The 12,658-nt window shown below is 53.7% G+C and overlaps 4 protein-coding genes across 4 annotated transcripts; 2 read left to right on the top strand and 2 right to left on the bottom strand.

Annotated features, from left to right (window-relative positions):
• Positions 1-1,108: 1,108 nt before the first annotated feature.
• PG997_014800 (uncharacterized protein) lies at positions 1,109-2,295 on the top strand (the record flags this gene model as incomplete). Its single annotated transcript, XM_066819114.1, has 2 exons — positions 1,109-1,611; positions 1,698-2,295. 2 exons carry the CDS (start codon positions 1,109-1,111, stop codon positions 2,293-2,295), a joined length of 1,101 nt encoding a protein of 366 aa, XP_066661302.1.
• An 850-nt stretch (positions 2,296-3,145) lies between these two features.
• On the bottom strand, positions 3,146-4,350 carry PG997_014799 (uncharacterized protein; the record flags this gene model as incomplete). Its single annotated transcript, XM_066819113.1, is given in 3 exon segments — positions 3,146-3,154; positions 3,183-4,091; positions 4,108-4,350. 3 exon segments carry the CDS (start codon positions 4,348-4,350, stop codon positions 3,146-3,148), a joined length of 1,161 nt encoding a protein of 386 aa, XP_066661301.1.
• Positions 4,351-6,306: 1,956 nt separating this feature from the next.
• On the bottom strand, positions 6,307-8,101 carry PG997_014798 (cytochrome P450; the record flags this gene model as incomplete). Its single annotated transcript, XM_066819112.1, has 5 exons — positions 6,307-6,730; positions 6,963-7,310; positions 7,383-7,805; positions 7,920-8,026; positions 8,072-8,101. The coding sequence occupies 5 exons, from the start codon at positions 8,099-8,101 to the stop codon at positions 6,307-6,309; spliced, it is 1,332 nt and encodes a 443-aa protein (XP_066661300.1).
• Positions 8,102-8,295: 194 nt separating this feature from the next.
• On the top strand, positions 8,296-10,198 carry PG997_014797 (uncharacterized protein; the record flags this gene model as incomplete). Its single annotated transcript, XM_066819111.1, has 5 exons — positions 8,296-8,395; positions 8,611-8,805; positions 9,331-9,589; positions 9,665-9,760; positions 10,051-10,198. 5 exons carry the CDS (start codon positions 8,296-8,298, stop codon positions 10,196-10,198), a joined length of 798 nt encoding a protein of 265 aa, XP_066661299.1.
• Between the last annotated feature and the right edge of the window lie 2,460 nt (positions 10,199-12,658).

Below are 12,658 nucleotides of genomic sequence, written 5' to 3'. Positions count from 1 at the left end.
ATTTTTAATGCTATTCGCTTGTCTTAGTACGTGTCTCGGGCAGATTGGCTATCAGGTAGACCTTTACCTGAAGATAAGGAGGCCGTCCTCTGGGTTACCCAGGTAAAATAACCCCCCTTCGATCTGAATCGGGAAGACATGAACACGTTTCCATGCCAGAAGATGGTGAACAATAATAGTCCCTATGCATATATCCTATGAACCCATGGCACAGCCGAACCCATCACCCAGAGAGCAGAAGGTGTGTCCATTCAGGCGTGCTTCGTCACCTGAGATGACACCCCTGCCTACGTCCTGAGTTACTATGTCGAAACTCTCCAAACATCGGATTAAGTCAGTCCCACGAGGATTCAACGACATGTTCCGGGCGATGGTAAGTAGAGTTGACGGACTACACAGGGAACTACTTGGGCTTTATTTGGATATCATGAAACTGGTCGAGGAAATGGGGGACAGTAAAGGTGGAAGGAAAACTTCCTTGGCTCGACTGCAGATGTGACCGCGGCAAGGCTACAGAACCCCTATTTCGATCGACTGGACATCTCTTTTCCCCAGAGTTCCGAGCAGACGAAAACTCATATCACAACCTAGAGCACCGGTCTCCCGTGATGCTATGAAAATGCTCTGTGTATGTTTTGTGCTACTAGTTACCGGCAGCCAGCCGGGAACTGGCGGATACATGCCAGGATTCCCCTTGGTGATCGTAGTAGGAAGCCAGGGAATGGACACTATATACCAATACCAAGGGCTGTCGCATAGATGAGCTTACTTGGATAACCACATGTCCTAACCAGGTGCTGTCAGAGCTGGGGATGGTCTAAACTTGTCCCACGGCGTGGCTCATAATATAGAATACGGTGTATAGGTGCCATAGATGCAAAATTTATAACCAGAGTTTACTGCTACCTTTTTCCCTGGAACGATATTTGTCTAAATTTGCTCATGATTTGTAGAACATCCCATCTTCCACTATTTCCATAGAATATTTTGTTCCCCTACCTGTATATCGAATCAAGCGTCATCATCCTACCAGAAACGAAGGACTCGTGGACAACGAGCTGTACCCCAATATACAAAGTTTCATATTATCTGCGCCAGGTAAATCTCGATGGGGTCATCGTTCGACCCGTTCCCCCGCCTCCCTATGGAGCTGCAGCTCATGGTCTGGAAAGAAGCCGTCCTGGCAGACCATCACTACGTCCTCATCGATGCCGCCTCCCATTTCAAACACGGGTTCCGGCGGGCTGCCATGGGCATCACGCCCACGCCCAACCTGCGCCGCGCCCTCCTGGAAGTCAACCAAGCCTCGCGGACCGTGGCGCTGAAGCACTGCTCCGCCCGCCTCGACGTCTGGGAGCGGCCGCCGCACATGCTCGAAGACGGCGAGCCGCCCGCCGTGGGCCTCGACATGTCCGACGAGCAGCGCCGACGCGTACTGCGCCTGTACGAGGCGCAGGATCGGGCCCAAGAGCTCGCCAACCGTCTGCTCGGCTGGGGCGAAGAGCTGGCCGCGGACGAGCTGCAGCTCATCTACGATGCGCTGAAACCCATAGCACAGCAAAGAGCTACGGACGCTACCAATGAATATCTCCTCAGCGCCACCACAGGATTGTCGCTACATGCGCCGTCTTGGCCCCCGAAGAGGCGGCGCTCAGATACGGCCTCTGCGAAGCCTTCTGGTGGACGGGTTCGGCAAGATACAGCCCCTGGGCCCGCGTGCCGTGGGAACGCCCTTATGGGGACACGCCGGTCCCCACGACCAGGCGCGGCGTCGTCTACCTCGACCCGGAGCGCGACTACTTCGTGACTCTCACACACTTCAACAAGGCGGCCCGGGACGCGTTCCCCTGCGACCCCCTGCGCCGCGCCGATTTCCCCTGCGGCGACAACAAGAACAAGAACAAGAACAACAAAAACAACAACAACACGTCAATGACGACGCTGTACCGCGCCGCCGCGGCGTCCAGTACACTCACCCCACCCACCAGCCTCCGCCGCCTCGCGCGGCGCGGCCTGCAGATCAGCCCCGATTTCCCGCTCCCGCGCGACTTCGGGGCGGAGAATGCCCTGCCCTACACCGACAAGTACCACTTCCCGCAGCGCCGCGCACGCGGCCGACTGGTTCCACGACACGCTGAGCCGCGACCTGTACGCGCTCGAGCACTGCCACCGGGCCTTTGCCGACTTCGCCGCCGGCGAGCACCTTGCGGTCCTGGGCCACCTGTGCGCCGGGCGGGACCTCCGGGCGGGCGGGGTCTGGGGGTCGCGCGTCTTGGGGGGTTATCTGCCGCTTAGTTGGCGGATGATCGAGCCTTTGGACCAGCCCCTGGACTGGCCGGATGATTGTCTGGACTGATTGAGGGACTACAAAAGAGGGCAGAAGTATCACAGTCAAGATCTATTCGACAATATTAAGAATCCTCTGTGTGACGATCTGAAAGGGGACAAGACCGTGGCGTTGCCTTCGAGCTATGTGTAGGTCCACTACACAGCCCAACGAGCAGTAACCACTTGGTCCAGGGCTGTACACATGTCCCGCGTCTCTTTTACTCAATGCTTGGTCAGGGGTAGGACATAGACGCTATCCACTCATGAATACTTAATCACGCTCGACAGCAAGCTGCAAGGAGAAATTCGCAGCTCTTCCTTTTGCTCCTGCCCTTGCTTGGGGGTTCTTCCAGTGCAACAGGGGTGGGATACCCGGAGTTCCGAGTACAGCACTCGGAATTCCGGGTACGAGCACCAGGTGTTCCGGGCTCAGAACTCGGAATTCCGAGTACAGTACATGAAACTCCGATGCTTAACAGATACCTACTTAGCTACGTATTCTTCTAATAGAGCTTTATTGCTACTTTTACGCCGTATGAGACTACGTAACATCCCACTGCGATGCCTTGAAGATACTGTTACGCGCAAGGTTTGCTATTGAACTCGCACAATTTTGAGACCTTGGGGCTGATATACAAAGAATGAAGTGAAACTGGGTCAAGACGGAAACCCATCTTGAATTTAATTTTTGTTTTCTGTTTTTCTTTGAACTACTCAACTCCAAATGAACGTAGGGTGTCCTCTCTGCTCTCAAATCAACTTTGAAGACACCGTCAACTTCAAAATATCGCATCTGACCGACAGCTTTTTCTCAGCTTTATATAGGCTAAATGGTCAAATGATAGAATGTAAACCCTAAGCAGCAAGCTGCACTGCGACCTCAAGTGGTAATCTCTCTCCTTACAAGGAGCCAATGACTCGAACTGCAGGCCGACGAAAGCGCTGAGCGCGACACCGATGGCCATGGAGACAACGAAGCTCTTGGCCACCAACTTGTAGAAGCGGACCCAGGAGCCCGAGTAGGACGTGTAGGCATCGATCATGGTCTGGTAAGCGCCGGGCTGGGGCGAGGTGCGGCCGAGGGAGCGGTCGAAGGAGACGATGGTCTCGTCGGAGTCGGGCAGCAGCGAGGCCTGGACGCGGGTGAGCACGACGAGGGCCGGGTAGGCGGCGAAGACCATCAGGCCGAACCAGACGGCAAAGTACAGGAGCGCGTCGCCGCCCTGCTTCTCGACGGTGCGGACGACGAGGCCGGGGCCGACCTCGCGCTCGACCATGGGGCGGCCCATGGCGAGAAGGACCAGGGTCGGCAGGCCGGAGCTGGCGGCGGTCGAGAGGACGACGGCGCAGATGGGCAGGAAGGTGGCCTTGAGGGTCGAGATGAAGGGCGGGAGGCGGCGCCACCAAGGAAGAGCCGAAGTGGAGATGACGGAGTGGACCCAGACGGTGTTAAGCTGGACCAGGAGGATATCCACCAGGAACAGCGGGACGATGGCGGGAACGCCGGGCAGCAGCATCATGACGGGTCCGGCAATGAAGCCAGAGAGGGCGTGGATGGTCAAGGCGAGGCCGAAACCGCGGAAGAGGGAGCGCCAGCCGGCCGAGGTGACGGTGCGGAGGTGCTGCTGGGCGGCTCGGATGCTGGCGGTGACGGGCTGGCGCTTGATGGCACCGGCTTCTTCGGCCTCGGGTACGGCGGCCTTGGGAGACTTCTCGCCCTTGCTGTCGACTTCGTCAACGACGGGGATGGGCTCGTAGGTGGTCTGGGGAGGATTCCACCGAGGCGAGGGTGGGGAGGACGAGGCCCAGGGTGTAACCGATATAGAGCATGGCGGGAATGAAGAGGAGAAGGTTGGCGACCATGAGGATACCTATGGACAGGTTCCCCAGCTTCTCCTGGGCAGTCGCCTGCCACTCATCTTGGGGCCGGGTCGCGCGAAGATGGATATCGATGGGCGCGCTGGACAGCTGCTTGTGCCCGTGGACGGACACGAGGACCGCGCGGGATATGAGCGACGACATTGTGTGTGAATGAGGCTCGCAGTCAGATCGAGTTCGATGGTAGGACTGGAAATTCAATTGTCAAAACGGGGGTAAAGAACGAATGAATGGTCGAAAATGGCGATCAAATGGATTGATGAGAAAGGAAACGAAAGGGAAATGCAGTCAGCAGTGGATGTTGCTGCTAGAAAAGGGAGACGGTAAATTGGGAGTGGGGGCGGAGTCATCATCCGGCGTTGGCTGTTGGCTGTTGTTGGTCCCTACGCACTACGCCTCCCAAGGCCTCCTTGCCTGTCAGTACCGAGAGTACTGGCCTCAGGGCCTCAGGGCGGCTCAGCTGCTGGCCTAGCAATCAATTACGAAACACATAACAGGCAGCAGCCGATCCCCCTAATCCAATGCGAATCCCCGTTAGGACCCCTTGGCCCTCCACAAAAACGACTCCGCTACGCCCGCTAAGCCAAACACGCCTGCAGCTGACCAGCAGCAGTGCCGCCGTGCGTGCCGCCTGAGGTCTTGCATTGATCTGCAACAGGTAGCACGCCTGAATGCATTGATTGATTGGCCACGGATATTGTTGCTTCCAATCCATCGAAACCAAAACACACCTTTGAGCCTGGATGCGGAATGGCATTTCTACATAAGATACTCCCAGACGAATCAATGTGTACCTTACATGCCCGTCTTTACGTATGTAGGCTGCTGAATGGAGTACGATTACGGGCAATTATTCCTTGTGGGGCAGATCATTACTCCAGGCTCTCTGGTCGAGCACCAAAGCAAAGGTAACCACATCGAGATCCAAGGTAGCACTCCCAATCGAGACAGACACAAGGTAGCAGGCTGTGCGAGTAGGTATGCCGGCTGCCGGGAAATGAAGACCATCCAAAGTTGCACGTCAGAATTCGATTATTGGATGTTGTGTCGGCAATTACTGTTATTTACTGGTCGTCGTCACGCGCTTGCGCTACAGTCTGGCAGTAGCTCCATTGCTTGCCGCCCTGTGGGACGTTTGATCGTGCCACCCATTGATGGCAGTTGGTGGTTTCCGCAGTGGCACTACAACTTCAACGTCAAAAGAAAGAAAACAGAAAACACTACACCACCGGTCATCTGAAGTTTCTGACTGACACCTTTACAAATGAGAATGAGTTCAATGCCCATATGTAAAATGGTCAGCACGTTGGGTGAACAGTTCGCCAGTTTCCATTACTGTCTTGGCAACCAAAACATTTATTTATGGATTTGACCTAATGTCAACTCCTACATGCTTGGCAGCAACCCCCTATTGACCCATTCTGCTACAGGATTAGAAAAGTCTCCGATGCATCGACCACTTCATCGTCCCTTACCTTGTCGCCGCCCCTGGCCCGATCTTCTTCTAACAACCTCCTCAGCAAGGCCATTGGCCGTCACGCGGCAATACCTTTTCACCCAGACCAGCGAGCCCGTCTTCAAACCCACCGCCCCCTCAATGGTTCCTGCCATCTCCTCGTACCATGCTTCCGCACCAGCGAGGTGACGCGAGAACCATCACCCCCTTTTCTCCTACGTCTTGCTCCCGCGCCAACACCATGACGCTCCGCCGGCAAACATCTCCGCATTGAACCCGCGCCATACCTCCGTTCCTTTTCTCCCTACTGGAGCATGCCAACCCGTAGCCCCGCACCGCTTGGGCAGTTAGCCGACTCCCACTGTGGTGGCAGCTCCAGTCCGCCACCCCGGCTTGGCAATCCCCCCATCGACGGCTCGCGCCAGTCTGCCGGCTGCCGCAGTGCGAGGAAGAAGTCATGGCATACCTCGTGATGATGAGCTGCGCGGCGTACCGATTATATGCCTGCGCGGCGTCCAGTGCGTAGCTGACTTTGGACTCCGCCTGCGGGGCGCTGCTGAGGGCAGCAGCAATCTTGTTTATGCTGTCATGAAGTCGACAAATCCATGCGCAGACCGGATGGTTGATAGGATCAATGACTGCCCTCATGCTTCCTTAAAAGCAAGGGAAGTATCCTCTGTCGAAATCTCCATGGGCTTCCCGGGTTCCGAGAAAAACATGTGCCACTTCCTGGTATCCCTCGGAATGAGCTGCACATCGATTTCGCAATTGGGAACGCGAAATGCGGCATTAGTTTCCTTATAAAACTCCGTGCTCCATGAACCCGTCACGGGTTTGATATCGAACCGTAAGAGAATGATGCTTGCAAATGCGAGGATCTCCGTAGAAGCGAAATGCCGACCAGGACACAGAGTTGCCCCTCCGCCAAAGGCACGAAACGCCACTGGGTTATTCTTGGCTTTGTTGGCCTGTTTGATGAATCGATCATGGTGGAATTCGTCTACATCCTGACTCCAGGCGGTAGGCGAGCTGTGCTGGACAGTGCTCCGGATCAAGACGGTAGATCCCCTACACATTGGTATGTATTAGCATGACAATTCGCAACATACGTGCATGATAAAATAACACGTAAAGTGCGCCGTGACGTACTTTTTTAGTAGGTACTTCCCGTCAAGCAAGTGATCTTCCACGACTGTCCTGGCCGATATCCCTATGCTGTGGAAACGGAAGGCTTCTTTCATAGTCGAGACCAGAAGGGGGCAGGAGCTCTTGATAAAAGTCAAATCAAGGTAGCTTTCACCCTCTCTCTCTCGCGGATGGCCTTTTGACCTCTTCTCGGCAATCTTTTAGTACGACGGGGTCGGAGAAGATATGGTATAAAGTCCAGAATGTCGCGGGCATCGTGTTGCTGATCAAACCGAGGGAGCCTCCGGCTTCCATCCTAGCGACGTCTTCCACAGGAACACCAAGCGAAATAGGGTAATGGTATCTGTTTCGCGCATAGACTGATGCTCCATTTCCAAGGCCGTTTTCAGCATAGTACTTGAGGAAAGCTTCGGTTATGACGCGACGAGCTTTCAGCGCCTCCTTGGCAAGCAGTGACGGCAGGAACCCAGTGACTAGAGTCAGAAGGCCACCCTCCAGCTTACTACAGTGTGTCTCAGGTCAGCGCATAACAACGTAGAGTGGGATTATAAAACCACATATTGAACACACGTACTAGTAGGCTGCTCGTACAGCTGGGTCGTTAAACGGATTTTGAGGACCGTAGACGGCACTTGTCGTGGCCATCATGATCTCGTGGGATGCCCATTGAAATATTTTGACCCTGGAGGGGGCGTGCTCCAGGGACGCGTTGAGGATGCTCACGGCTTTGGAATTGAGATCATCCAGGTTCAGTCCCGGGGCGAGGCCTTTCACAGTCTCGAGAGTGATTTCATGCACGAAACCATGATCTTCGACGGGATCGCGACCCATGATATCTAGGGCCGGCCGGCTGACACCCATGAAATGGGAAAAGATCCTGACCATGATCGGAGAGATGGATAGCGTCCGGACTTGTCTCTGCAGAACAGGAATGAGAGATGTGTCATTGACAATGTAGAGACGTGATCCTGGTAGTCGCAGTGTGTATATGGCCAGCCTTTACTTGTCTCTGGGCATGTGGACATTGTGAGCGTACTTATACGTGTGTGACTGCTGTTATTGGGCCCGTCGGTAGAGCATACGCTGAGCGACCCTTCCGGGGAAATCTCACCTCATGCGTTTGTGAAACTTGGCACCTTTGCTACCCATAGCAATCACTGGGCTGAGGAAGGGGATCCAGTCCTCCACCGAGAGCGGCTCTCTCTTGTCTTGGGTGAACTGTAGTAATGCCCGCAAGAATGTATACATGACGGCCAGACTTACGGCTAAGACCGCAAGATCGATGTGCATCATCGTGAGAAATCTCGCGGTCGGCTAATAGACAATGTGGGAAAATTAGAGTAGAGATGGGAAACAGAATACGGAATGAGAAAAGATCGAAGTGGCGAGAGTAGAGAAAGGTTGCAAAGTGTCTTGTCAATTGGCTAGCTGAGGTATGGGATGCGATGCAAGGGGCAGATGCATGCATCAGCCCACCTATCAAATCAATGTTGGTAATCCGAGTCCCTGCTACATTTTGTTACATTGCAGCTGGTCCCAACGCACCGTGGGCCTTGGAACAGTTGGTTACCAAAAAGGCGCCTACATGTAAGTAGTGTGACCAACATACCTATCTCGTGGGGCCACAACACACTGCCAAGACGATTGGCTAGCACCAACGACGAATGTCAAATCGGGATGACTCTCAAATGTTCATACACGTCTTCCTCTCGCTGCGAGGCTCCTATACTCAGCAACATCAGCCCTTTTTACTATCCAAACATTCCATTTAGCCTGCCAACTTCTTTATTACACCACTATAGATATGAACCTATCCCTGATTCCAGCTCTGGAACCGCCGCCAGGCTCGGGCATCGTGCCTAACTTTGCTGATCCTGTATCGATTGCACCAATCTGTTTAGTCATGATCGCGATCACTTTGCCGTTGATGGTCATCTTCCTTGCTCTCAGGGTCTACGTCCGCCAATGGGTGGCACGCGCCGTGGGAGCCGATGACGGTACGTTGATGGTGCTGTTTGGACTTGCGCGCAAAAAGACACGGGAGCTAACCATATGACTTTAGTCCTTTGCCTTGTCTCCGCAGTTTGTTTGATTCTAATGAGACGAAGCAGCGTTGGCAGCATGTGCAACTAACAGGAGTGTACAGGCTCTCGTCGTCGCCTTCTGTGGCATCACATTGTCTTGTGGGTGATCTGAAGCTCCCTCCATCTACAGTTATTGTGGGACCCTCGTTGATGATTCGTCAGTTCTTGATAACCCTGTAGGCCCTCACCAGTGGGATGTGCCGGTGGCAAACATTACCATCTTATTCCAAAAAGTAGGTAGCTGAGTCAAAAGGGCAAGTGGCCGGATGGGTGATTCTAATATGACTGACTGTTTTCCCCAGCTCACTGTTGCTTCGGTTGTTCTATACGCTCTCGGCTGCAAGGCCGTGAAATAGACACTGCTGGTGTTTTACTTGCGTATATTCGCTCCCCAACCCAACGCGAAGAGACTGATTTGGTCTGGCTAAATCTTCATAGTGGTGTTCTACCTCATCAGTGTCATCGTTACACTGGCTACTTGCCTACCACGCGCAGGGGATGGCGGCTGGTCGATTCTCAGCCCTTCAAGAGGCGATCGTTGCTTTGAAGAGGACTCGAGATTCGCCGAGGTCCAGGGCATCGTCGGTGCTCTCATAGACTTGTATGTCTGGATCGTACCGATGACCATGATTGCTAAAGTTCGCCTTTCCCGCAAGCAGAAGACTGGCGTCTACGGCGTCTTTGCTACTGGCTTCCTGTGAGTTTTGCGTGCATCCGATTGAGCCATCGGCTACGAGAACGCAACTGCGGAGCGTATACTAACGAACACTAGTGCTTGCATTGTTTCCATCATCAACGCTGCCTTACGGTTCGAGATGTTTCAATCAAGGGACACTCTGTGGATTGAGGTTCCTGTCTACGCACTATCGTGAGTCCTGGCTTCATGCCTATCTACTCCTTGGGTCTTCCACTGATCATGAGGACAGCGTTGCCGAGCTCAATATTGGTATCATCTGCGCGTGTATGCCCGTTGTATTAGTTCTTTTCCGAGGAATTGCTAGGCGGTTTTTGAAATGGATCATGCAAATGCGTGCCAGTGGGAAACCGCAGAACCAAAATGAATGGAAGGTGCATCTGAATGCGGAAGTCGAGGCAGGCAATGACCATCTACCATCTGTCCCCCCAGGCACTCTGAGTGGCTTGAAACGTTTCATGCAGAGGACTCTTCGTTCAAGGCCGACCGACACGACCGGATACCGCGCATGGGGGTGTTCCCAGTCTCGTGAGCGCGGATTATGACTATCATGCGCATTTGGATCGACCGTGGATGAATAGGGATGTTGCAGAGGACACTTCCCAACAATAGTTTGACCAGGACTGACGAGTCAGGGGGAGTGTCCACAGATGACTCTACAAATTGCAATTCACAGCTTTCATTACTTCGAAGAACAGTGTATGGATTTCACATTCGAAGTCAATCACCAAATCTACTGCTTGAATCGTTACCTAATTTTGGAGCCGCGTAACTCCAGTGAAGTCAACACTACTTACTCATGGATACATATTTGGGCTAGGGGTCTTAGCAAAATGGGAGAAGTTCAGATATGGTTGCATCGAGTGTTGGTCTTGCGAAAAGCCGTCACAAATGCGGACCAAGGCTGATGAGGCCTGTCAGGTTGCATTGCGATTGGAGCTGCAAACGGCATGAACCATATCGCCAACATAAATACCATCTGATCACAGTTCATCCAGTCTGCTTCGACACATGCCGTTCTCAAAACCGTTATCTGCGGCAGCATGCCGGTCTAATACACGCGGAAATATCGGATGCTCATGTTCCATGGACGTACATGATGGCTATTCCCATTGGCAAGACGTCATCCTCTGCCCCCAAATCGGGGGCTTTTATGCAATTTGGCCCCCAACAACGCCGATCAGTCGTTCGGTACTGTGGAGAAGCCCTGCCCCAGCGGCTATATCGTGCCAGAAAACCTCAGGCTCCCCGCGGGCGTGTTGGTGATTGATCGAGGCTTAGAGCGTAGGTTTGATGCGGTATAGCGGGTATAGCTGTGTAGGCGCTTGCTGCCAAACACTTATGTGCTTGCTAGGTTTAGCTGTCGTTATTCCTGGGAGGAGCGAATGGTGCAGTTATACATGTATATATACCTACATTTTCAGCGCCACGTATCGTTTCGGCCCGGTCAACTGGTAAACCAAAAATATAATAGATATCCTGGTGCCCCTTTGATATCTCAAGTCTAGCGATAATAGAAGCCATGAGTAGCAAATTGACTGCCTCGGGAATAGCCTTGATCAGATCAAGTACCAGTGTCTGCACAGCTGCGGCGAAGCCTTCCCCGCCGCTTCCAGCAAGGTCTGCAGCCGGTATAGCGGCGGCTTTGTAGTTGACCATGAGTGCAACAAAGGTACCTGCAGCAGCAACACCAGCACGTGCATGAACGCCTTCTTCCCGCCTGCCAACGGTTCGGCCACCCTGCTCGACCCTCGCACCAACTACGGCGAGCCTGCTGCCTCGCCGCCAAACAGGCCATAGACCGAGGAGCCATTCCAGTCAGCAACCTCACCGATCAGCAGCGGTGGGGAGACGACGCCGCACATGACCTTGCTCTAACAGCATTTGGACTCGCGAGTGCGTTGACGTGCAACGGGCCCCTCCGGGTGAACCGTGTCTTGAGGATCGCCTGTGTAGACGGCCCGGTCAGCGGAGGAGAGCTCCTTGACAGGGCGGAGTTGTAGCTATCTTGCCATTGTGCCTTCCAAAGGCCTTGGTGACTTGCATGCCGGGAGTCTCGGCTGAAATTGGATATGGGACGGTTACTGGAGAGACCTTGTTGCTATATACGTCGTTGGGAGATGGTAGAGCCATATTAATGTCGTTGAAATAGACTTTGAGTTGTGCGGAAGCACGAGCGCTTTCTTCGGAAGACGGAGCCAACCTACGAAGAACCCATCATACAGCGGCCCGGCGAGCGAGTGAACTACAGCTAAGTCCGATCAATCGATATCATGCACTTGACCAAAAAAGGTTCGGCTTGAAGGAAGATGATCCGAGGAGGCTGGAAGCTCCCGACAAGTGAAAGCAGAACATGTAGCTAATCAACGTCTTGCCGTTACCAAACTGAGTCTAACCTAGCCACTCGTAGACAATGATCTCTCATAGGGATGTTCCACTTTACGACCTTCTCCTGAAGCTGATCTTGGAAGACTGACACCGTGGGAGATTCCTCAATCTGTTTTGGAGAGTTGTCGCATTGCTTATTGTAGAGGCAAACCGCTTGTTGCATATACGATCCAACTAACGATGGGCGGCCGGCTAGCTTGTCGAGATAAACTCTATTCTGGAGGCGATCCCAAGTAATCCCCAATGTCACGGCGTACCATGTAATACGAGTTTTGCTTTTGAGAATTTCGGAGGCTGGGGGAAACAAAATGGCTACTCATTTGACGCGGGGTAACATTCGGGGGTGACCTGTCAGGCAAGACTACAACCACTTCCCCATCCCTTCCCCCCTCATGACTCGCTTTGGCTGCCCTTCCCCAAGATCTCGGGCATTAATTAAGCGAAGCCCCCCGATTTCCCGCCTCGGCTTCTCCACACTCATTTCGGCTCGGAGTGGCGAGCAGGTCGCATCGAGAGTCAGATTGTCGACAGTTTTCTGCGCCAAATCACGAGATACACTGCCGACCCGTGGCCGCCTTCCCCGCATAACTATCGACTTAGCTGCATGTGCCAAGTGCCGCAGCGCAACGTCATTGAACTTACGGGGCGCCAGGGGGTGGGTAAGCCGACCCGACCACCATGAAA

Source organism: Apiospora hydei (genome assembly GCF_038363865.1).
Source record: "Apiospora hydei strain CBS 114990 chromosome Unknown utg000010l_segment0_segment0, whole genome shotgun sequence".
Taxonomy (NCBI): domain Eukaryota; kingdom Fungi; phylum Ascomycota; class Sordariomycetes; order Amphisphaeriales; family Apiosporaceae; genus Apiospora; species Apiospora hydei.
The sequence above is the reverse complement of the archived record's forward strand: the minus strand, read 5'-3'. Positions and strand labels throughout refer to the sequence as shown.